Genomic DNA, 27282 nt, shown 5'->3' with positions numbered 1-27282 from the left:
GGGTCAGGCACTAAGGGTCAAAAAGTGGAGGTTAAAAAATGAGGCTCAGAATATTAGGGTCAAGACATTCGGGTCAGAATATAAGTCTTATATTATGCTTGATCACCGTTTTTAGCCCTTATATGACCCTCATTGCCTGACATCCTCTTTTTTAACCCTGACATTCTGACCCTCATTCCTTTACCTTTACATTCAGGGCCTCATTTTTTTACCCTTATATTCTCACACTTAGTATCTGACCCTTATATTACACTTGAGAGCGCTTAGTACAACCCGGACTGATACGAAATGATCATCCTCGAATTGAAACACCCATCCCCCATTCGAGTATAAAATATACTTGAATCAAGTATATTTTATTCTTCAATGAGGTTTCCACACCGATATACATATACATATACTACAGCAGAAACCGGCTAGTACGTGAGCGGTTTGTTTATGCATATACTTGATTCTGGTATAAAATATACTCGATTCAAGTACACGGAGAGAAATTTTCTATAAAAATTCTAGTACGAGTACTGAAAAAAATCACAATCAACCGGCTGTGAAAAATTCTAGTGCTGTTAAGGTAAAATTTCTTGGTATTTCTGGTAAAATTTCTGGGGATTTCTGTGAAATTTTCACAGAAATACGGAGAAAAATTCACGTTTTCTCCAATAAAATTTCTAGTGCCGGCACTAGATTTTGAGGATAACTCCGCCACAATTCCGTGAACCTAATTATCGTCATGTAAATATTCCCATGTTAAACAAGACAACAATAATCGAAGAATACCAAACAGCATGAAAAATCCATACCGATCAATATATAAATATGTATTGTGTGAAAACAGAGGGGAAACCGTAGTTACAATCATGATTATTGACCGGTTCGTCATCACAGACGCGATTACAATATAAATTCGGCATACGCCATGGCAGGGTGAGAATGGCGCTGTAATGTCATAAGCAGGAAGTGGAAAAGGAATAATCGAGGATTTGGGCGTTATCGAGGGGTTCCACTTAAACTGACATACGTGAAGCCTGAAAGAATGATTCGATGGGCCGATTAATTATTCACATGCCTTTGTACACGTAGATATGCCAGGGCTTCCAGGGGGCGCAGGCGTGAGCCTCCTGGCTGTCTCCTGGCTCACCGCATCAGGTGGATACAGAAGACATAGAGTTACATTCGTCGATAGGCTCATCGATGCATTACCATGCTCAACCTCTGGGTTGTCACTGCAATTGCACTGAGTTTCTTCAGTTATTGCGCCGAGTCGCAGTCTCAGATCAAACTCTGTAAGTTTTTCAATTGATTATAGTCAAATCCTGCACCCGGAGAAGTGACAGTGTAAAAAATTAAATAAAAAGTCTAGCAAATTTTGTTGGATTTCTATGGAAAGGTTCAATAGAAAATATTCAATTGAAAAAAGCAATAGAATTCGATTTTTCTGTGTAACTTATTCTCTGCAGATATTTTCTAGAGAATTCTATTTTTCTTTTCTTCTCATCAAGAAAATCGAGCAAAAAAACTTGGAAATTTTGAGTCGAGGAAATTCTTTAGAAAATGTCTCAATAGAATAAGTTGTATAGAAAAATCGAATTCTTTAGACTTTTCTATAGAATATTTTCTGTTGAATATTGCCATAGAATCGGCTAAAACTACTGGAAAGTTCAATAGAAATCCAATAGAATTGTCTAACGAATTCGAGTTCAAATCCTGGTCGGGTAAAATGGTGAGATCTCACCATTTTAAAGTCTTGATCATCATCGCAATATACTCAACCGAGTCGGAGCGATGTAAAATAACAATAAAAAAAAATCGCTAGGTTTTTCCATTAAATTGCTTCATCCATAGAATTTGATGGAAAATTCTGTTGGATTTCTGCTGAACTTCTATTGATAATTCTATTAGTTTTTGGCAGATTCTGTTAAAGAATTCCGCAGGTTTATTCTGCGTTTTTTATAAAAAATGGCCAATAGAATATATTCTATAGAAAAATTCGTCTTTCAAATTTCATCTGTCGCTATAATTTTTCATGTTGAAACGTTTTCTGTAGAAATCCTTCGACATGAATTTTCCAATTTTTTTCCACTATTTTTTCTCTTTTGATCAAAGAAATCAAACGGAAAAAATTGGGAAATTTGAGCCGAGAATTTCGTATAAAAAATATCTTCATAGAATAAGTTGTATGGAGAAGTCGAATTCTATTGAGAATTTTCTATTCAACATTTCCATTGAACAACATCCAAAATTAATGGAAAGTTTAATAGAAATTCAATAGAATTTTCAAGCAAATCCGCTAGGTTTTTTAATGAACTTTTTTCGTACGTGACACTTTCGAATTAATTAAATCCCTTCATTTGCAATTTGTCGGTTAATCGAATCGATTTGAACGTTTTTTTGTTGGAACTTTATGAATTCTCAGAGTTATTTCAATGAATCATAACTTCTTTAATTATTTCCCTTTTCGGTTTTCTCGGACTCCAGTGGTTGTCGTGGAAAACTTAGACGACGGCGTCCTGAAGCTGCTTAACGATGTCATACCAGCTGCTGAGAAAGCACACGAGAGTGAGAAAGTTAGTGTGGATGTCAAGTCTGTGCAAGTTGATCGGCACAATGTTGAGGGGAGCTTCCAGCAAGGTAGAAATATCCTTCGTTCTTCGTTAATTTTTTTGAAGGAGAATCAGGTGGTGGAAAATTGAAGCCCATTCTTGGACGGATTCAAGAAAAAACCTTTTTTTTGTTTGATGTTGAAGTTTCGCAGAAATTACGAAAATTTCAGCGTTTCTAATTAGTTCAAAGTCTAATTAAATGTTCGAAACGTGAAACTCGAATCGTTGGATAGATATTTGATAGAAAAAATTGAATAGATTTTTATTCTTCCAGAATAATTATTCTTGTGAATTATTCTCATTCTTAACAGTGTCAAGTTAACCGATTCGCGAGCCCACTTTTTTTTGTTTACATATTTGGATTTTAATATAAATAATTATTCTTGTGAGATTTCTTTCTTAGCAAATTCTCAGGCATTAATTTTCCAAGTTTCTCTCGCTATATTTTTTGTTTCTCGTCAGAAAATTTATATCTAAGAATTCTTATAGAAGAACCTCAACAGAATGATTTTTCCGGTATGAACAAAAATGGCTTGAAATACGCCCGGCAAAATTACGTAATTTTTAATAAAATTAGTGCAAAAAACATAAAATTTTCCAGAGGAAGTGCTAGTTCTTCTACTAACTTTTTCCTTACGTGTGTAGGAAAGAAATGTTTGCGATTACGGTTTGCGATTTTCCAGTCTTGCAAACTTTATTTTCTTTATCTACTAATTTTTATAAATCTAGGAATGTTCGGATTAAGGATATCCAAGTACTTTGGCTATTTTTTCTCCAGCGAAGAACATAAGAGCTTTTAGTTGAGCCTCATTTGACCCTAACTTTCCGAACATTTTGCAATGATTGTATTATTCAAACTTTGCAGGTTTGAACTTGAATCTCGATATTGAACCGTTAGAAAATATTTTAAAAATCGGAAAAAAAATTAGAAAGTTTACTTTTGGAGAAAGATTGATGAAATAATTTAAAAAGTGCAATTTTAAAAAATTACGAGCATTTTCTACAAATAATTTATAAACAATTAATTTTCCACCATAAAAATCATAAAAAACCTAGGAAAGATTTTCCGAGGAGGCTGTATGCTCCGAGGTTGAGCATGGTGATTCGATTTGTTCGGAATCGCAACAAATTTATTCATATTCGTAATTTTATCAGAAATCGATTTCATGCCTAAAAAAACAACGTTTCCTTAAGTTTAAGCAATTTCAATTATTTATTGATAAACAACGAATGTTTAAAAAATAATAAATTCTGTGCAAAATGTAATTCGAGTGACGCTGAATATTCTTTTTTTTTTCAAACTTTTATCACGCAATTCAATTGACAAATTTGATGATTAAAAATGGTTGAATCTATCGTGTGATCTGTACCAAACTGTAAGTTACTTGGATATCCTTAAAACCTTAACCGATTCGAATCCACAAATGTCGGCGGTTAGCTTTCCGTTGGGTCCACGTGAGTGTTGGCCCTAGTGAATTATGCATTTCGAGTACTCCCCACTCGACTTCATGTTCTCCCGATACTGAACACGGAAAAATACGAATTTTACAAGACAGTCTTGTAATTCCAGGGACCAACGGTATAATAGATTGATTCACCATTAGATCCCCTCTTGGCCGAGGAAATAAACGATTCATCCAAAACATTTCATCATCCTCCTGCTCCCCTGATACCGCGCACGGTAAAATACGAATTTTACACGACCATTCTTGTGATTTTAGTATACAAACGTGCACTAAATTTACTCTAGTGAGAATAGAATATTTCAGAACATGGAGATCCCGGGAATTTCACTCATCTCGTGTTCTCCTGATTACGTGCACGGTAAAATACTAATTTTGCAAGACAGTTCCGTAATTCTGATGTACAAACGTACACTAAATTCGGTGGACCAGATTATTATACCCGGCGCTTATTGATTTCCGACCGCTTCGTTTGTCATGCTCTCCTGATACGTCGCACGGGAAAAGAAGAATTTTGCGGGAGCCTTGTGGGATTTAGTGCGTCGGTCTCGATATTTCGTCGCCACGTTGCTCTTACTGTCGGAGATGAGATTTTTAACGGGAGGCTACTGAGTTTTAAAAGTCGCGCGCTATTGAAACGAGATTTCTCATACATTGGAGATCGATTATATAGTCTAAAAAAGAATAATTAGTGCAAAAAAACCAATTGTTTTTTGTCGTTTACCCCGCTAACGCTTAAAATGTTGAAAATAGTCCAAGACCTCCAATTTTTGAGCTACAGAGGGTTTTTTTTTTTAATTTTTAGAAAAATATGTGCAATAATAATTAAGGATTAATTCTTTGAAATTCAACTCCTACACCGCTAATTTCGTTATTATTTTAATAAAAAATTGCACCATTCATGTAAAATCGCCGGAATAATATTTTTTAAAGAATCGATTATATATTTTCAATATTTCAAGCATAATTTTTCTGCCTACTTTACATGAATGGCGCCAATTTTTATATTAAACAAAACGAAATTAGCTGTGTAGGAGTCGAATGTCAAAAAATTAATTCGTAATGTTATTGTACACAGTTTTTCAAAAATTTTGAAAAAAAAAAACCTCTGTAGCTCAAAAATTGGAGGCCCCGAACTATTTTTAACATTTTAAGCGTCTGCGGGGCAAACGAACAATAAACAATTAATTTTTTTGCGCTAATTGTTCGTTTTTAGACATATATCATCGTTATTCAATGCATGAGAAATCTCACTCCAATATCCCACGACGATTAAAAATGGCACGAATTTCTCTCTGCGACAGCATCCCCAATAATTGTTCATTTGACGGATGAAAATGATTAAATTATTATTATTATTCAACGAATAATTAAAAAAAATTAATGTCCACTTAAAAACAAGCAACTCCCTTCTCTTATTATCAGAGAAGATGGGACGACTGAATTCATCAATAGAAAAAAATTTACCTCCACATTTGTGTCAATATTCTCTCGAAAATTGAAGTTCAGCATTGGAATTATTTTCAACTGATAGACACATTTATCTTCTTCATGTTTAATAAAAATTTTAATCCACCATTATGAGTTGAATATTCAGAAATCAGGTGGACAATATGCACCGAGCAATTAGATTCATTATATTTTGTTCCATTTTCCTCTATTTTTGTTTTCATTTTTGGAAATTTACAATTAGTGAAATATCAATTTAAAAATAAATCCCACAAAAATTCGTACATAATACCAAATTTGTTCACGTAATTCCTAATTTTTCCTAATTATCAGAAATTTGGGTTTTGTATGTGCTCTCACTAGTCTAACAAATTCCAGAATTTTCCTTGAACATGAAAGAAGCAGATTTTTAATAAATTGCATAAACAATTAATTTCGCGGAAATTAATTCTGATGAAATTGTGTCTTCGAAGTTTATTCCATCAAAAGCTCATATAAACATGAACCTCGGAGCATCTCCACATGATAAGATTGAACTCTAAACTCAGTAAACAAGAAAATTAAATTTTCGTCGCCTCAACGAACTTGTGACATGAAGAGCCCAACGAAGAACCCACTGGCCTAATTCATGAAATCAGAGAAGACAGAAGTGATGGGGATTGCTAAATGTGTTGATCAAATTGATTCGAATTGATTTCTGACCCTCTTTATCTGTCCAATTGAGCCATTTGACGATGCCCCCCTCAATGCAGCTGTTTACCCCGGATTACAATGTTCCAGTGTGCGCTGTACTCTTCGACGGCATCACCCTGGTGTTGGATATCACGTACACCGGGTGGGATAGGCTGCAGGCTCTAGCTCACAATAATTCGATTCTCTATTTGAGAACAGGTGGCTCAATTATCCCCTACGTTCAAGCCATTGATGACTTGCTTCTGAAGAAAAATGCGACAGACGTTGCGTTGATATTCGAGAATACACGAGGTCTGTTCATGAATCATTTCAGGAAAGCAAATTAACTTTAGTCTGGTCACCATACGCGATCCTGCGGCATGCTCACCGCCACGGGGATTCACCGCCGCGTTTTTTAGGCGCCAGCGTTGCAGAATTCACTCTGCACTGGCCGGTCGCGTTTAGCGAGTTTCCGGCAACGCCGCGTAACGCGGAATTTCATTTAACACCAGAAAAAATAATTCATCAGTTGGAAATAATTTTTTTTTTAATTGAATTTCGGGAATTATGTTTTGGTAAAAACTACTGTAATTTTTTAGACACTTCAATTGAAAAAGCCTAACGTAGAATTTTTCCAATTAAGGAAAACAACGCGCTGCGGAGTTCCCTCATATGGTGACCAATCTAGGGTTAACCAGTGTGATTTCATCAAATATCAGCGCACATTGTTCCGGCCATTTCGATAACATGAAATGGAACAAAATGAGCGCTCAGTTAATAATACTGATAAAAAATAATAAATAATAAAAAATAGACTTTCCAATTTTTTGCCAACTGGATTGAAAATTTTCTACTCAATTTTGAAAACACATAGTGATTAATTAGGCATGATTTTTTTGAAAAAGATCTGAATTTTCGGATAAAAATATTGACCAGTTTTTTTTAAACGCTTTCGGTGACGAAGGGCCATAGAACATTTCAGATGTAAATGTAGAGGTGTTCACCATCTTTTTCTGAGTTTTTAAATTTTCCTGTTGTAAAGTGAAAACTCTGATTTACACTTTTTATTTAATTTCCTCAAATTGAAGCGGAAAAAAGCTGTAGAAAAATTGTAAAACAGATTTCGATCGATACTTTTCTGAATTTTTCAATGAAAATGAAATGGAAGAAATAAAGTTGAGCAATATGTTCAGAGAAAATACAGGCCTTTCCCGTAATAACAACGCCCGATTAATCCATTTGCAAAAATTGACACCGTCTCAAAAAATGAATTGAAAAACTCCTTCTGTCTCATTTTGTTCCATTTACTCATATTATCGGAATCAGACAAGAAATCAAGATTATAAATTTAGAAGGAAACAACTTGTGTCGATGTTTGCATTCGTGGAATCGTCCACCAATATTTCCAAGATTATTGAGATGACGCATCAATTGCAGAGCTGAACGAGTCACTTTATTATCTCATCGGTAACTCGATAATACGATTAGTCGTCATTGACGATTTGTCCGAGGTGACAGTCGCTAGGATACGATTAATGAGACCGTCACCCTCGTATTATGCAATTTATTCCAGCACCGCTAAGATGGAAAGTCTCTTCAAAACGGTAGATAATTATTGTTATTCAAGATGACATGGTGAAATGCGTTGAAATAAAACTGCTGTTATAATTCAAGGCCATGAGTGGAGGATTGGTGAAGCGACATGGCATCTGGAATCTTGTGTTCACGGATATGAAATACAGGGAATTTCCTTACATTGCGGGTCCAGATACGTTGAACACGATGGTGGGAATTCTATCGATGAATCCGAGTGTTTGTTGTAGGCTGATTAGGGAATATCCGTGCACTTGTCCACATAATTTTGAAGTAAGTGTTGGGTTTCATGAAATTCTGTGTGTGACTGAATTAAAAGCAGAAAGTGCATTTATATCGCGCGGTTTCAGTTCATTCTTTTCGTAATTATGATAAAGGTACATTTTCATATTCATTCAAATATTCACCATGAATGAAGAAGAAAATGGGTATAGAGAACGGAATAATTTCTGGAAGAGACGATGCAGCAATTCATAATTGAATAATTAATTAATTAATTTTATAATTTTTAACGAAATTTATTCCAAAAAAATACATGAAAAATAATTTTCTTATGATAGGCCGTCGCCCGAGGGCCTTCAGCCAATAACCGAATATTTTTCATACGAAAATATTTCCACATGTGAAAGAAAATAAACAGAATTCGTACGGAACTTCTATTGGAAAATTTATTAGTTTTTTGTCGATTTGAATGCAAAATTCGGAATTAAAAAATTTATTAAAATTATATGGCCGAAAAAATTGATAAATTTAGATATTTTGCATTCTAATGTTGTATTCGGTATTATTTTTATTGAAGTCCGTGCACCGAGAGAAAGACACACACGTTGTCAAACAAGTCTTGTGTAGGCCAACAAAATCGCTAGTTGAAAATTGCCAAAAAAGAATTTGTTTGGTTCGAATTTGTGAGTCTCAAACATGAATAATTGTTCTGCTTTCGACAGCAACGAAATATTTGGCTCAAGAGGCGGATAATTCACACCAGACGGTGCCTTTTCAGGATGAAAATATCTCATATAGAGGAAAATTTATTAACAAATATTTTATCTCCAAGTTACAAGATTGCTATCATATCATTATTATTGTGTCATTTAAGGGTTCATTTCTTGTTTGTGATTATTAGACAGTCGAAACGAAAAACTACTATCCCTTGTTTCGCATAAAACAAAGATTTTTCGGGAGTAAAATACGTATGGGAGTATCGAATAACGAAGAAGTAGTGCAAGAAATGACATTTCTTGCGTGTACAGAGAATGCAATTTTTTTTTAACTACTAAATCTATTCTTGCGACAATAATTTTTCATTCCGGCGCACTCTCTGCACGTTTGGCACACAAAAATCCTTTTTTGATCATTTTCAAAAAGCTATTTTCTTGGCACAAGTAAGACTTGTTTGAGAACTTTGTCGTTTTTCTCTCAGTGTAGTATTGTGTTCGGTATTATTATATTTTTATTGAAGACCATGGACATAAATTTTATGCACAATTTTGTTTTCATCTATCAAATATCAACAGAATAGATGAAATAGGAAAATCGCAATCGATTGATTCTTTCCTGTGAAATATTTTTTGCGATTGTTTGCCTAAAAACCTCGCACAAGTTGACGAATTTTTTGTAGAAATCATTTCGGATAGGATTTATTCTCCGCTCTCTTTTCGCGTGTCTCTTTCGTATATAAAAGAATTAAGGAAAAATTACCACTCAGATTTTCCCAAAATTCTTCGAGAGATTGATTTTTCTGCTGGTTTCCACAATCACCCAAATCCAAAAATCAGGCATTGATGTGGAGCCCATAAAGGGTCAGTGTATAACTACAGATGAAAGTCCTACGATAGATCCTGAGAAGAATGCTACCCTCTGGACATTCTACACAACTTTGACCACTGTGAGTTCATTACTTTCATGAAGATAATCATAATGATCAAAAGGTGCACGGAGAGAAATATTCAATAAAAATTACGTATCTTTTCCGTAATTCCGGAACAAAATGTGGTTGTAGGAAATTTTATGGAACTGTCACGGAATTTTTCCAGAGCGTTCCGTAATTTTTACCTGAATCTCCTGTGAAAAATTACGATACCGTCACTTAAATTTTCTGAGTCGATTCCGTCATTGGTGAGCGAACTGTGAGTTCCGTAATTTTTACTGAACATTTCTCTCCGTGCACGGAGAGAAATATTCAATAAAAATTACCAGAAAAAAGACGTAAAAATTACGTTCCGAAACGTAATCTGGGAGCGAAGTAAAATTCAATAAAAAGTGTCAATCGTCACGTAAATTCTACGATCTGTTCCGTAAAAGTTACTCATCCGTCCGACGCCTCACGGCTAGCCATGAGTCACCGTGAGGAGGAGGAGATTTTAACAACACGGTCCGTAATTTTTCCGGAACTTTTTGTAAAAATTCTTAAACATCCAAGAATTTTCATGTTCTGATGCACAATAAGTCTTGAAGTTTCTGTTAGATTTTACAACTTCCAGAAAAATTATGTGACTTTTTCGTATTTTTTCGGTGACAGACCCGAAAATTTACTGAACGTTTCAGATTTATTCTCTTATATTCCTATAGAAATTCACTGAAAACGATTCTCGCTTGCGGATTACGTGAAATGTTCCGTAATTTTTCTTGAATATTTCTCTCCGTGTGTGTTGCGTCTTTTCAACTACACGACATTTCAATTAATTTTGCATTCCAATAGATAAACGTAACTCATTTCAAAATAACATTTCAGCTCATACACCAGTAATTAATATGATACTATGACTAACATTATTCTTTCCATGAACAATCGTGAAGATTACCCCCTTTCAAGCTATTTCGATGGTCTAAACAATTTAAAGATATTTAAATATTTAAACTGTTATAAATATTTACAAAAAAATAATAATAAAAATAGTAATAATAGTAATACGAATAAATAATGTAGAAATATTTATTTATTTTGTTACATATTTTTTTAAATTTAAAGATGTTTCGAAATAGATTTTCTAAAAATATCATTTGTTCATGATGTATTCGTTCAAGATTTGATAGTTCAAAAGACATGCATCTGATGAAAGAACCAAAAACAAATAATTATGATAAATCACATTATTTCGTTCATTCAGAAAATAGAATCGGATAACGATGTCTTTGAGTTTTCAAAAGATCGGTATCTGATTCGAATGCGTGCCGAAATCAACCTAGAAACCCTTGAGGGAGGTAACCTGGAGATGTTGGGGAATTGGACGAAAAAGAATGGAATCGTGGCAGCACCGGGGAAGGACATACAGCCCGCTAAGAGGTACTTTCGTGTTGGAACTGCCGAGGTAATCGATAACTCTCATTGGCGATAACAAACTTTAATTATTTATGTCGCGCCGTGCAATAAGTCGAGTTTATCGCACGCTGCGCTTCGCGCAGCCTGCTCAAAACTCGACTTCTGCACGACTTGACATAAATAGTAGATTACACACCTTGGCCAGTAAATAAGAAAGCCTCAGATCACATGTTTGTTGACCTCGGCTTCGCCTCGGCCGACAATTACATGTGATCTGAGACATTCCTTACTTTACTGGCCAAGGTGTGTATACTATTTTTCTGCTCGACGTAGCCGGAAAGTGGCAACTTCGTTTAGCGCAGCGGCCAGGAAGTTGACGCTTTCCGGCCGGAGGGCAGAAAATATTATAGAGCACTTGGTAATAAATTTCGGTTTCAACGAATGTGTAGTTTACAGGCCGAGCCGAAGGCGAGGTCTGTACACACATTCGTTGAAAACGAAATTTGTGTCCTTGTACTCTAATGTACTATTATTTACTTTAAATGAAATAGATGGATTTATCCATCAAATAGCTTGTTTCGAAGCTTCCAATTACAACGTAAACTTGATTTCGATTTGCGTTTTCATTCACATCAAATATGTAGTTTTTTCTGAAGACCTTTTTAGTTGGAAATGAAATGATTGTTTTCATGGCAGAAAGAACGAATTTGAAAGAAATTGGTCATGGGGTCCTGATCCAGAGAATTTATTTGGAACGAATAATTAGTTGTTTTATATCGTTGAGATATTTCTGTTGTAATAAACGCATGAATCAATCAATTTCCGATAAAAGTAATGTTGAGATAAATAAGAGAATTTTGAATGATGAGATTTATTTTATTCAAGTACATCATTCCTCTGGGTGTAGGCATTACCCTGGACAACAAAGAAAAAGGATCCCGTTACTGGTGAAATAATGAAAGACAAGGATGGAAAGATCATCTGGGAAGGCTACTGCATCGACTTTATCCAGAAGCTATCGGAAAAAATGAATTTCGATTATGACCTAGTGATTCCAGAGGATAATTCGTTCGGTCACAAACTGCCAAGTGGAAAATGGAATGGACTTGTTGGAGATCTGTCGCGAGGCGTAAGTAACTGGAATTCACTCGAAATTCACGAACACACGGCGATGACTGTACACGGAGAGAAATATTCAAGAAAAATTACGGAACATTTCACGTAATCCGCAAGCGAGAATCGTTTTCAGTGAATTTCTATAGGAATATAAGAGAATAAATCTGAAACGTTCAGTAAATTTTCGGGTCTGTCACCGAAAAAATACGAAAAAGTCACGTAATTTTTCTGGAAGTTGTAAAATCTAACAGAAACTTCAAGACTTATTGTGCCTCAGAACATGAAAATTCTTGGATGTTTAAGAATTTTTACGAAGAGTTCGGGAAAAATTACGGAATGTGTTGTTAAAATCTCCCCCTCACGGTGACTCATGGCTAGCCGTGAGGCGTCGGACGGATGAGTAATTTTTACGGAACAGATCGTAGAATTTACGTGACGATTGACACTTTTTATTGAATTTTACTTCGCTCCCAGATTACGTTTCGAAACGTAATTTTTACGTCTTTTTTCTGGTAATTTTTATTGAATATTTCTCTGTGTGTACATCCTTAAATTTGAGGACACAATCGTCTATAAAAATGGGGACAAAAGGTTTTCAATTTCAGACACCAGTGTTTTAGTGCACCTTTGACTCGGCCTTGTTTAATTTTCTTTCTGCTCAATAAACAAATCGAGTGGATATTTGCATAGAACGGGTGCTTAACTATAGCCATAGATAATCGATACAATAAGTTTTTCCAGCCGCGAAATGGATAATTGTATACAATTAACGAGCCATTTGCCTTCAATTTCAAAGTATTGAGCCTTCGCATTATCGACTAAGTGATTTGAAAAATTAATTTAATACACTGCCAGAGCCACGTCAACATTTTTATGCACTTGAGTGAATACTCAGGTTTTCCCCCAATCATTGTCGTACACCGCGCCATCTCATGATCTCCTAGTAGTGTTCTACTCAAGTTTATGTCACGTCTTGTCATTTTACGAGGCTGTCTAGCACTTTAACGATAACATCTCGCTACTCCAGGCGGTCGCATGAGTTTTATGAACATAGGGTGAACAGGCCAATTGCTAAGGGAAATTAAAAACGTTAAGGGGAAACGGAACCCCTGCGTTTATATGAATCTTTAGAATTGTGTTTTCTCCCGCAATTATTATTTTTCATTCATTAAACTACTTCATTGACTCAACAATGCGATAATCGAGTCGATAAAGTAATTTCATAGATAGAGATTAATAATTGTAGGAGAAAACACAATTCTAAGATTTGATGTAGACAAAGGGGTTCCGTCTCCTCTTAAGGGAAATTCAAGTTTCGTGGTAAAATCTAAAATAATCACCTAAATGGCGATATGATGGCTTCCATACCTTTAGGGATGTTTTAATTACCAGAAAAAAATGATTTGAAGTGAAAATACTAAGACATAGAATAATTAAATTAAGAAATAGTTCAATGCAGCTGAAATCGCGAATTTGTGGACGACATTTCCAGGTAATTCGAGAAGTTTCGTGAAATTTCGAAAAACTTCAAGGAGTTTCCAGAAAATTCGAGGGAGTGCAAGTTTTTTTATTTATTCAATCTCGATCAATTGAAAAAATAATTGATCACATGATTATACACGAGTAATATTATTGAAAGGTGAAATAATTAGTACAATTTTCATTTTATGTTATGGAATATTCAATGCAAGTTAACATTGTCCAGAAATTAACCCCCGTTCAGAAATCGACCTGTTTATTCCAATATAGTCATATTGGAATACTGATTGATCATTGAGGCTTCTTTTGTAGAACTTTAGATTTCAAAGTACATTATTTCGGAATTTATATCATGATTTCCCATAATGTACGCTGAGAAGAAGTTTCCGGATGGAAATTAGCCTGTGGTTTCAACACAATGGCACAAAGGAATTGCTAGCCTGAAATGAGGGATTTCTTTTCGAAATTTCAGATGACCCTGTCTCATTCATGTTGTCCTGGTTTGGTGCACGGTAAAACTAAGAATTTCAGAGTACAATTGTGACCTAGAATGTACTAAAGTTCAGTCGTTGAATTCTAATGTGATTTGGTGTGATCTTGAAAGTTTCATTACTTTTATAATTTAAATGGTTTTAATTTTCGTATTTTTCAAACAAATTGAGTCTGAAAATTTTGGAAAAATTCATATCTAATTGGGGTAATTCAAATTACATTTTGGATCATGTTAGTAGTTTTTCTAAGCATTCTCTTTTCGTAAATTAATAATTAAATTAGGTTTTATCAACCATTATTAATACATTCTTTAATTTGAGGACACCTTCCTTTCCTTAAATCCTTCGTTTTCGTTTTTCCTTTTCCTTTTTCAATCTTTAAAAGGAATAAATAAATAATGGAACTTCCTTAAATTGATAATTTTTTTCTCAACATTCGATGGGACACAATTAGATATTAATCTTTATTTGTAGCCAAAGTGTCCCAAATTATTAATTTTGATTTGATAGTGAGGTATCGTAAATTTCAGATTACCCCACTGCTTTCATGTTCTCCTGGTTTTGTGCACGGTAAAACTGAGAATTTCAGAGTACAATTGAGACCTAAAATGTACTGAAGTTCAGTCGTTGAATTTTAAATGTGAATTAGTACGATCTCGAAATTACTCATTATTTCAAGATTTAAGTGGTTTTAATTTTCGCATTTTCCAAACAAATCGAGTCTGAAAATTTGGTAAAAATTCATATCTATTTGGGATAATTCAAATTTCATTTTGGAGCATATTAGTACTTTTTCTAAACATTCTCTTTTCATAAATTAATAATGGAACTCCCTTAAGAAACGCCCGGTCATTTTCTATTAGGGCCATCGAATTTATATTTTTTTTTTCAACATTCGATAGGAAAAATTAAATTTTTATTTTTATTCGCAACCAAAGCATCCCAAATTATTGATTTTGATTTGATAGCGCGATATCGTAAATTTCAGGTTGCCCCACTGCTTTCATGTTCTCCTGGTTTCATGCACGGTAAAACTAAGAATTTCAGAGTACACTTGTGACCTAAATTACTCAAGTTCAGCGTTGAAATTACTCATTACTCTTATCATTCGAATGTTTCCAGTCTTCGCATTTTCCAAATAAATCGAGTCAGAAAATTTTTAAAAAAATCCTATCCAATTGGCACCGTTCAAATTACATTCTGAAACATATTCGTATATCTTCGGAACATTCTGTTTTCATCAATAAATAATGGAACTCTATAAGGGCGACCAGTAGGATAGGATTATCGAACTCGAAATGAAGTGTTTTGATAATGGAATATCGTCAATTTCAGATTGCCCCATCTCTTTCATATTCTCCTGCTTCGTCCCACGGTAAAGTTTGGAATTTTACAATACCGTCTTGTAATTTCAAGTTACAATTGTAGTCTAAATTCACTGAACTAGGAATGGAAGATTTTTCCCATGAGCAATCGTGGATTCAGACCTGATTTTCATTGTCTCTCATGCGCTCCTGGTATTATGCACGGGAAAGAGACCAACTTTACGATGCCGTCTGGTACATTTAAAATACACTCTAGGGGAAACAGGCCAATATGTAGACGGTTCGGAAAAAATCATTTGAATTATTGATATTCCGAGGAAAAAATAAAATTATCGCCCGCGTAAACATGACTGATTTACTAATTAAAATTATTATTTAAAATTGAAATAATCAGTACAATTTTCATTACATTATCTAGGGCAGAACGAGGCAATATGGAAACTCATGGCAATTATGACCCTTAAGTGTTCATAACTCAGAGAAAAATCCATTAATTGAATTCAGTTCATGAATTGATTTTTTGACTGATCATTCGGGAATCGAAATTCATGAGCTTCCGAGATACTGTAGCGTTCTCATGGTCTCCCGGTACGATGCACGGGAAAGAGAAGGATCGTATAGGGCCGTATTGTAATATGAATGCACGAGTTGCGATGAGCTCACTCGACTCAAAGTGGAGCCGAATTCCATGCTCCCTTCATGTTCTCCCGGTATGGTACACGGGAAAAGACGGATTCTACAAGACCGTCTTATAAGTCAGTAGCGAAGTGGTAAAACGGTTCAAGTCAATTTTGACTATTGGCCAGTTTTCAATGAATATCTCGGAATCTAAGGAAAATAGCAAATTTTTTGTTATATACTTTTTTGTAGAGCCGATTGAGGGCTACAACAAACGTAATTACGAAAATTTCGCTATCTCTCTTCTATTCAGAAATATTCCTCAAAAACTCAACTGGGAGATGAATCGACTTAAACCGCTGTACCACTTCGCTACTGAATTTCAACAGTGAATATCGGGACGGAAGGGTAAACAGATCAATTTCTCGACGATTTCAATTTGCGTTGCATATTCTATAACTAAAATGAAAATTGTACTGATTATTTCACGTTTCAATAATATTACTCGTGTGAAATCATGTGATCATTTGTTTTTTCTATTAATGGGCATTTAATAAGTAGAAAAAAAAATATGGCCCAGTCGTCGAGAAATTAGGGGTTTGGGCTGCATTATTTTCACTTCAAATAATTTTTTTCTACTAATTAAAACATTCTTGAAGCTGTGGAAGCCATCATATTTCCATTTAAGTGATTATCTTAGATCCCATGACGAAAAGATTTCATAGAAAATTCCAGCGCTTTCTCTGAGACATTCTATTCAATTTCTATTGGGATTCCATATAACTCATTCGATTTTGTGATTATTTCTGTGAAAATTCTCGACCAAGAATTTCCCAAGTTGTTCTTTCTTGGATTTTATTATGAGAAAAATCTCAATCTATTGACTTTTTTACGAAATATCTCAAAACAAAATTCCGGGATAAAGTTGCACGATTTTCTACAGAATTGGAGCAAAACCCAAAAACAAATACAATTTGTTATTAGAATTCCGATAGAATGTCCTAAAGATTTCTCCTTGAAAACCCTAGATGTTTCCATTAAATTTTGTCACACGTTCTCATAAATTTCTGATCCACCCGATCTGTCTCATGCTCTCCTGGTACAGAACACGGGAAAGAGGAGTTTTACACGACTGTCTTGACGGTATGATCCCCTCGCTAATCTCAAAACCAGAGATTCTTACCCTGAGAAATCATAAATTTCGAGACTACGCAGTCTCGCATGCTCTCCCGATAGCCCGCACGGTAAAAAGAAGAATTTACAAGACCGTCTTGTGACTTTGGGGCACGATCAGACACTAAATTCACGCAGAACTTGGAATCAAGAATTTCTGGGGAGAGAATTGTCAATAACGAATTGCGGACTCTTGATGCCTGCATTGGATACGGCAATTCCTTATCAAATAATTCATCATTGATAACATCAGTGTCCAGTAGATGGACGTTTGTTTTTTAGCAATTGAAAAAACAAAATTGTTTAAAAAAACCGCCATTCATGGGATTCAAATTGCAACAGTTAGTGAAAATTCAAAGCAACAATTCACAGTTCAGCATTTTTTTGCGTAATTTCCTATCCAAAAGTAGCTCGTCCATCTACAGGGCAGTGTCCATCTACTGGATAGCTTACCCTACTTTCAACATTTTTGCATCACAAAATATTTTAAATTTTTAATTTTGAGGTCCCAATAAAATTGTTAACATAAGATGAACTTGCGCCTGAAATTACGAGAGCATTTACCCAAAGAGAGATAGGATTTTCAAATTAAATTCAATAAACGCAGATTTTTCTGGCACAATGCTTCCCCCACAGATATCTCCCGATGAAAACATGTTCGACACTCGATCAATATCACAAGAAAGCACTCGCCGCAAAAAAATCCTACCGCGCCCCTGTCCTGCTCCCCTAATACCGCGCACGGAAAAATAAGAATTTTACAAGACCCTCATCTAATATCTGTGAACAAACGTCCCCGGAATCCACTAAACTCACAGTAAAATAGTATACATAAGGAAATATTATGAGTTCCTCACCATCTCCCCCGAATTATCCCCTCCTGATACATTTTGAAACGTCTGACCAAATCTAGTACATTCTCCCAACAGAATCCCACCGTTGAAAAAAAAAACTCCCCGATATCCAGAGCGCTGTTCTCTGCTCCCACTGGCCTCTCGTGTTTCCTGATCTCCGGATGAAAATGAAAGCAAGTTTGATCGAACTCTACCAATTCTACCAGACAGTTGCCGAATTCACCAGGCAGAAATAGGATTGTTGGGTGTTTTATAGTCGTGTCCCAGAAGGAATATATGTTCCAGTGGGAATAGCTATATTTTCAAACTTAGGTGAAAATAGATGTGAAGTATATGCAATTAATCCAATGGGATTTAATGCATTTTTTGTATTTTGTGGTGCGATTTGCGTAGACCCATTCATATGAGATTTGGCGATTTTGTGATATCATTTTCATGAGCAGTTAAGGGTAATGAAAGAATTACGTTTGTTCGGTTTTCTTTGAATTTTTATAGTGTATTTATTTAGATATGAGTGCGTAAATACTATTTTGTGTTACCTACCTCAAAAGTGCACTTTTCGAAACGGTTTAGTGTGCGTAAAGCGGTTGTTTTCCGCACGGCACTTAACGCGCGCTCTTGAACTTTACGCACAAGTGATGAAAATGCTTATTTTTATTTGACAACATTTTAAAGTATTTTCATGAAAAAGTCGGGGAAAAATAGTACATTATGTCGTTGGCAATAGAAGTATTATAAGTATTATAAATATAATTTTTATGCAGTTCAATACATTTTTTTTGGCTCATGACAACTTTTCTACCAGTTCTGAAAAATCTGAAATCTGAAAAATTCATGAAAATCACAAAAAAAACAAATTGGTTGAGGGAAGTCTCCAATAAATTTGCAAATATGAAAAAAATTGGTGATGCAATTGAGAACGATTCCCTCACATCGTATTTTTTTAATTCATCTGAGCGAATTTTCCACTTTCTACGCAGAGAAAAAAAGTATCTAGCTTCCGGAGACAAGAAGTACTAAATTCCAGTGAAATTTCTCAGTGATTTTAACTGAAAATCCAGTATTTTGAGTTCTTAAAATAAGCACCGTCGAGTGCTGCAACGAAGAAGTCTGGGGTGTTTAAAATAAAAATCTTAAGGTTTTCAAATTGGCATCCTTGTCTCTTCAAATTATCTTCATTAATTCTGGTGTTCCTTCTCTGTGTATATTTTGAGATATATTCAATGAACTTTATCATTTATTTATATGTTTTTAACGAAATTCCCACGAAATTCACATTGTGAATTTTTTTCACTGTTGGAAAAAAATTATGAGATTTCAGGCTTCACTGAAAATGAAATGAAATTCCAAATTTTTCAGCAGCATTGAGATAAGAATTCCTTTCATTGAATTAGAATTTTCCCTAAAATCGTGAATATTCAGTGTCAAAATCCGGTGAGTTTTCAATTAATTGGAAATTCAAGAATATATTAGGTGCATAACTTAATCTTTCCCTTTTTTTTCATCGAGTGCAGTGTCTTATTTAAAATTCGAATATTTATGCGCCCGTTGGCGATTTTGAAGAGTGGAAATTTTCCTAATTTCTCCTCATTTCCAGGGGATAATTGATCTGAAATTTACAGTTCTCATTGATTTTTCCACGAAATTCGTCAAATGTCTTGAAATTTCAGTACAACTGAAACATTATAAAAATTTCCAAAAACCGTATCGAAAATTTCAGCCAAAAATGTCAACAGTATAAGAGAAAAAGTCAGTTTATGTGTTTCAATGCTATGGTACTCTCAATCTTTCTCGCTCCGTGTGGGTGTGCATATTGACATACATTTGCATAATATTTGTTCGCGTAATGCCCGCATATATAACTTTCTATACTCGATGCTACCTTGTTACAAATAACGACGAAGTTCATTAGTTGTATGACATCAATCGAGTCATCAGATCATGGAGTTGTTCCTCTCCACAGGAGACTGACATTGCCATTGGTGCTCTAACGATGACCTCCGAGCGAGAGGAGGTCATAGACTTCGTTGCCCCTTACTTCGAGCAGTCTGGGATTCTCATAGTAATGAGGAAACCTGTGAGGGAGACATCTCTCTTCAAATTCATGACTGTTCTGAGGGTCGAGGTATGGCTGAGCATCGTGGGGGCTCTCACCCTGACGGCTATTATGATCTGGATATTGGATAAATACTCACCGTACAGTGCCAGGAATAATAAGAGGATTTATCCCTATCCCTGCAGGTGATCTCCATTCATTTAAGGATTATCATGAATGGAATAGTCAATATTGTGGGCTAAAACGGAAGAAATTCATCCATTTATTTTATGACAATGATTTTGTATCCATCTACGGATGCGAAAATTTAATTGAAAGTCAGTGAACTTTTTATGTTTTTTTAAAGTTAATAGTTTTGTCCGGTGAATGATCCTCTTGAGCGTTTTTCCATAGAAATTCTAGGGTATAAATTTTCTATTTTTTCTATCTTTCATTTTCAAAAATCAAGAACAAAATAATCAACATCTGTTGACTTTTTTAAAATCGAAAATATCAACTGAAAAACGCATTGCAAACGTCCTTAATTTCCGAAACACGAATATAGCTATTCAGGACATTTCAGTGGGATTGTGATATAATCAGGAATGGCCATCAATCATAGAATTATTCAATATGAACAGAATTTGCGACTTACATTGATTAAGGTTTAAATATACTTATCGAAATTAAAAAATAGTAAAATGAGTGATAATCTAAATCTTCTATTAAGTAAATAATACTAAATTTCGTACAAGGGATTTTCGATTAACCAAATAATCGTCAATCGTCCTAACTAAATTATTCATTGATGAAATAATTCTGAATTTGAATATTTAAATGTATAATTACTTTAATAATTGAACATTTTTAAAGTGATATTAACAAACTCACTACTTCAAGTTTTAACGGTAATTCTAATTTATGAATACGGCTATACCTGGATAGAATTCCAATCGAATTTAGTAGAGAAAACACTAGATTTTTCTGTTCAATTTTTCATCGAGTCCTGATGCCAAAAATTGAGTTAAATTTTTTTCTATAAAATTGATAACACGTAAAATCGGATAGTATTTTATCCCCAGCAAATATGCATATTTATGCAAATGTTCCGTAATTAGGTAATACTTTAACTTGATTAAAATGATGAATGCATTAGAGAGTTTACCCTGAAGGAGAGCTTCTGGTTCGCCCTGACGTCGTTCACACCCCAAGGGGGTGGCGAGGCCCCTAAAGCCCTCTCCTCGAGAACTCTCGTAGCCGCTTACTGGCTCTTCGTTGTTCTCATGCTCGCCACTTTTACCGCAAATCTAGCGGCCTTTCTCACCGTGGAGAGAATGCAGGTATGACACCTCACGTATCGAGAATGTTGCTTATTCATTCCTCTAATTAAAGACGATAGGTTTATACCTGAGACTGGTTCCGCAAATTTTCGGGAGTATCTCTATTATATTGTTGTGGGATAATGGGAGATCGTTATCGCGCGTGATTTATTAATTGATTCGTTTCAGGCTCAAGTGCAATCACTGGAGCAACTGGCGAGACAGTCGAGAATTAATTACACTGTGGTCGCTAATTCCACTACTCATCAGTATTTTCAGAACATGAAAAACGCGGAGGATAAACTTTATAAGTGAGTAGGCATTCCTTGCGCTCTAAGTGACTTTCCGTGTTGGGGATGTTTATCTATTTTCTAAAAAACGGATTTTTTCATATTCTGTATTATTCCCAGGGCTATTTTAGTCGGTCAAACCTTAGATGTTCTTAAGGTATAAATTACATGAAGAACAGGATGCTATTTTTCGACCTTTCGAATTTTTATACGAGGGAAATAATCAAATAATTAACATGTTTTTTCATGTTCGATGAACACACGGACGAAAAAATTTCATAGAAAAATCTATCGAATTCGTTAGAGAATTCTATTGAATTTCTATTCAACTGTTCTATTAGTTTTTGGCCGATTCTATTGAAATGTTCAATAGAAAATATTCTGTAGGACAAGTTAATAGAATTCAATTTCTCTATATAACTTATTCTATCGAGATATTTTTTGTAGAATTTCCTCGGCTCAAATTTTCCAAGTTTTTTCGTTTGATTTTCTTGATGAGAAGAAAAGAAAAATAGAATGAAGAAAACTTTGAAAATTTGAGTCGAGCAAAGTCTATAGAAAATATATGAAAAGAATAATTTAAATAGAAAAATCGAATTCTGTTGACTTTTTCTATTGAATGTTTTCTATTGAACATGTCAATAGAATCAGCCAAAAACAAATAGAAAGTTTAATGGAAATTCAATAGAATTTTCTAACGAATTCGATAGGTTTTTCTATTAAATTTTTTTGTGCGTGCACACAAAAAATATACCGGAATTGAATACACAAGAAAAAAAAAATTGAGGCACTAAGTGTCAGAACATAAGGGTCAAAACACCTGGAAATGCAATATTCAACATATTTTTTTAATTTTCAGTGTATGGAAAGAAATTACTTTAAATAGTACTAGTGATCAGGTAGAGTATCGAGTCTGGGATTATCCCATAAAGGAGCAATATGGTCATATTCTGCAATCAATTAATACAGTTGGACCAGTGAAAGACTCGAAGGAGGGCTTTCGAAAGGTGAATATCAGTCGTCCAACCGGATCAATTTCCATGGAATTATGATCCCGATCGTAACCTTTCCAGGTGATTGAGAGTGAAAAAGCAGAATTCGCATTCATCCACGACTCGTCAGAGATCAAATACGAGGTGACGAGGAGTTGCAATTTAACCGAAATCGGGGAAGTATTTTCCGAGCAGCCTTACGCAGTGGCTGTGCAGCAGGGGAGTCATCTTCAGGAAGAGATAAGCCGAAAGTAATTGAATTAAGTCCGCTCAAAATTGAAAAAAAAATGTGTTGTTAATAATTATCAAATTGATAAATCATTATTTATTCAATTTTGCGGTGGGTTTTTCGCTCAGAATTCTAGATCTACAGAAAGACAGATACTTTGAGACTCTTTCGGCGACGTATTGGAATGCTTCATTGAAGGGAACATGTTCCGTTGCCGATGAGAATGAAGGAATAACACTGGAGTCATTAGGTAAGATGCAATGAGTGGAAATCGATAAGAATAATTCAGTAGTGTAGTTGTAAGTTCGTAATTTTTTTTCCGTTACCAAAATGTCTGAAGATCTTTTTTGTAGCCGAGAAAATTGGAAATTGGGGTTCAATACGCAATTTTAATTTTTTTTTATGGACACGTATGACAAAATTCTATGGAGAATTCGAATGTTTTCTATGTAGGATTCCCTATCAGGTTTTCCATATTGGATTCTCTACAGGATGTCTGATAGGAGTTCCTATAGGATATCCTATAAGATTTTTAATGGATTTCCTATGAAATTTAGAGTCGCGAGGGTCATATGGGGTCTTATAAGGCTCATATGGAGGTGATATGGAGGTTATAGGAGGCTCATATGGAGGGGTCATATGAGGATCAAATGACCTTCATCTGACCTCCATATAATCCCTATATAACTCCCATGTAACCCCTATATGACCCTTATATGATTTCCATATGACACTTTTAATCCTCTTTGTGACCCTTATGCTCCTAAATTTTATAGAAAATCCTATTGAAAATCTCATGAAATCCTATAAGAAATACAATAGGAAAAACCTGATGAGGAATCCTATAAGATATGCTATAGAAAATCCTATAGAAAATGTTCGAATTCTTCATAGGATTTCCTATAAGATTTTCTATAGCATATTATATAGGATTTCCTATAGGGAGTAATGCTATAGAATGTGCTATAGGGAATCTTATGGGGCGCGCTATAGAAAATCCTATAGAATATGCTATAAAATCTTATAGGATACACTATGGAAAATCCTATATGATGTGCTATAGAAAATCCTATAGGTTACACTATGGAAAATCCTATAGAATATGCTACAGAAAATCCTCTAGAATATGCTGTAGGAAATCCTATAGGATACGTTATAGAAAAGCCTATAGGGTGTGCTATAGGAAATCCTATAGGATAGACTATGGAAAATCCTATAGAATATGCTGTAGGAAATCCTATAGAGTACGCTAGAGAAAAGCCTATAGGATATGCCATAGAAAATCCTATAGAATACACTATGGAAAATCCTATAGAATATGCTGTAGGAAATCCTATAGGATACGTTATAGAAAATCCTATAGGATGTGCTATAGGAAAGCCTATATAATTTTTTCGTACGTGCAGATGAATGAATATTCATCTGTAATATGTGAACAATCAACTTATGTTGTTTTGTTCTCTTCTGCTGCGTTTCACAACTTAAATGTTGAATCGATGATGCATTGAAACTTCACTCCATGAAACATTTACAACAGGTGGTGTTTTTATCGCAACTCTGTTTGGCCTTGCTCTCGCCATGATAACACTGGCAGGTGAAGTGATATATTATCGCAAGAGAAATGCAGCCGAGGGTATCAAATCAAAGGAAGCGAATGGTGAGCACGTGCGAAGCGGTGAGGATAAACTCACAAAGGGAAGACTCGGTTTCAAGCCAGCACCCACAATTGCATTCATTGGAAAGCCTCACACCGGGCCAAGAGCACGAATTTCACACATCTCTGTTTACCCAAAAAATTTTCCATTCAAGGAGTGAATGAGTGGAGAATAAAATCATCAACAAACACATGAAAAATTATCTGTTAAAGTAGCTTTATCGGCTCAGAAATTTCAGGATTACTGAAAACTGGAAGAAACTGCCAGGGAACTCGATTTGTTCCTCAAATCGATAATCGTTTTGGTTTTTCAAAGAAAATTAATGAAAAATTGAAAGACATTCGGAATATTTTGGTTGTAAATAAAGTTTAAAATTCAAATTATTTTTTATCGAAAGTAAAAATTTAATCTATTGTTTGGCACCCAATGAAAAATAATAAAATTTATTTATTTTCTGAATTTAACAGTCGTTTTAGGTCTTCAAAGGGAAATTATTGAGAAACTAAACAATATTTGGAATATTTTTGTTGTAAACAAAGTCGACAACCTATTTTTCTTTCTTAAAACGTCAAAAACGAGAAATTTTTTGCACCTCATGACAAAAATTGACCGTTTGTGAAGCAAATTCCATTAGTGATTCATGGATGAGAAAAAATGTTCGAAAAATACCAATGTATTGTAAAATGTGATTCGAATGATACTCATTAAGCCTGATTGTATCAAATTTCTCTCAGAAAAAAATTGAATTGAAAAATTCGAAAACGGGAAATTTCGGTGATACAGCTACTTCAGTATAAAAAGTCTAAAAATGTTTTATATAAGCTTGAGACCAAAATACATAATATTAAGAATAAAAATATTTACTTCTTCGTGAGCGTCTCATTATCCTGAATTACATGACTCCTCTTTGCCAATAAAAAGGGAAGGAAACCAATAATGCAAGACAGGAGGAAAAACCAACACTTTCCAGGTTTTCGCAATCGATATTTCATTCTTCTTCCGTGTTTGTGATCAGTGGGCGTACTATTTTCGTGTTTTTGTCAACAGAAGTGAAATCGATTTCTCACAAACCGCAAATTGAATTTGTCATTTTATTCTGATTAATTTTGAGTTCACATTCAATGCATTTCATTCTTCACTGTTGAAAATTTTTGTCTGAAATTTCCGGTACACTTTTTCGAAATTTTTATCGAATTTAATTACCACTGAAGTTTCAAGGAATTTTATGATTGAAAATTTAGAATTTCGTGGAAAAATTAAAGAGAACTGTAAATTTCACTTTCATTTTCCAGACAATTCCGGTAACTCTATTCTTGAATTTTCAGAACGGTGACTCTGAATGCGATTTAGGGGGAAAAACATCATGAAATTTCAGATTTCACTGAAAATTCAATGCAGTAGCGAACTGGTAAAACTGATGAAGTCGACTTATCTCCCAGTTGAGTTTTTCACGAATATTTCTGAATTTAAGGGAGATGGCGAAATTTTCATAATAACATTTGTTGTAGCACTTAATCAGCCCTACAAAAAAGGTTATAACAAAAATTTTGCTATCCCCCTTAGATTCCGCGAAATTCATTGAAAACTGGTCAATAGTTAAAATTGACTTGTGCCGTTTTACCACTTCGCTACTGAATGTAATTTGGCGCTGAATATTCATATTAGCTTGGAAATTCAAATAAATTAAGGAATTTTCATCCTTTGGAATTTTGCTGAATTTTCAGTGAAACCTGAAATTTCATAATTTTTCCGCTAAATCGCATTTAGTGTCACTGTCCTAAAAATTAGTAGTCAACTGTTCGTGAAATTTAATTTTTTTCCAACAGTGTTCATATCAGAATAAAATTCAATTTATTGAATTTCGAAAAAAAAATCGCAATTGAGGTCGAAATTATGAGTTAAATCGTTGTACTCCGTAGCGAAACGTTGAAACGCTTCAAGTCGATTTCGACTATTGGTCAGTTTTCAATAAATCTCTCGAAATCTAAGGCAGATAACGAAATTTTTGTTATAACCATGTTTGCAGAGCGAATTGAGAGCTACAAAAAAGATTTATACAAAAATTTCGCTATCTCCCTTAGAATCGGAGATATTTCTCAAAAACTCAGCTAAGAGTCGCCTTAAATCGTTTTACCACTTCGTTGCTGTATTTTTGCTTGCAAAAATCGTAAATGCCACGCAAAATCACAATTTCGAGACAACAATTAACAGATGACGAAAGTCCCCGGGCATTTTATAGTGTTGAATTGTTGATATTGCCGTTCTATATTCCCAAATCCCTACAACAATGACAGGTGCTACACAATAGGCCCATTGATCTCCCTCAAATCTCGCTTTCACTCGCCCATTGTTTCGAATGTTAATTAGAAAGAACAGGTGTGATGAACGTCGATAGAAAATTCCTCTTCCCACCAAAACTCGGTGAATCCAAAACTCCCACAAGAATTTCCAAAGTGAACCAATGAAATCAACACCACTGATTAGACTATGTAATCAACAACACTTGCCTCAACTTTTTCCCGTTCATTTGGCAATTATGCGACCACTGTCCACGATTCGTCGTCGCTTTTACTCGCCACGGAGGGGGACCGACGCCTATTCATACTCTGGAAGTCAATATAAATCACTCCGCAACTTCCGAAGCATTCATTTCATGCTGAAGTGTCTTAT

The 27282-nt window shown here is 34.7% G+C and overlaps 1 protein-coding gene across 1 annotated transcript; it reads left to right on the top strand.

Moving 5' to 3' along the window:
- Nucleotides 1-1201: 1201 nt before the first annotated feature.
- On the top strand, nt 1202-25434 carry LOC107047881 (ionotropic receptor 25a). The gene is made up of 15 exons (XM_015270774.1): nt 1202-1283; nt 2476-2628; nt 6293-6496; nt 7622-7788; nt 7859-8050; nt 9483-9662; nt 10885-11085; nt 11944-12165; nt 20056-20333; nt 21284-21467; nt 21636-21757; nt 22596-22743; nt 22810-22979; nt 23086-23207; nt 24495-25434. Exons 1-15 carry the CDS (start codon nt 1202-1204, stop codon nt 24770-24772), a joined length of 2703 nt encoding a protein of 900 aa, XP_015126260.1. The 3' UTR covers nt 24773-25434.
- The last annotated feature ends 1848 nt before the right edge of the window (nt 25435-27282 follow it).

This window comes from Diachasma alloeum, unplaced genomic scaffold (genome assembly GCF_001412515.2).
Source record: "Diachasma alloeum isolate Michigan unplaced genomic scaffold, Dall2.0 Dall_scaffold_78908, whole genome shotgun sequence".
In the NCBI taxonomy this organism is placed as follows: domain Eukaryota; kingdom Metazoa; phylum Arthropoda; class Insecta; order Hymenoptera; family Braconidae; genus Diachasma; species Diachasma alloeum.
The sequence above is the reverse complement of the archived record's forward strand: the minus strand, read 5'-3'. Positions and strand labels throughout refer to the sequence as shown.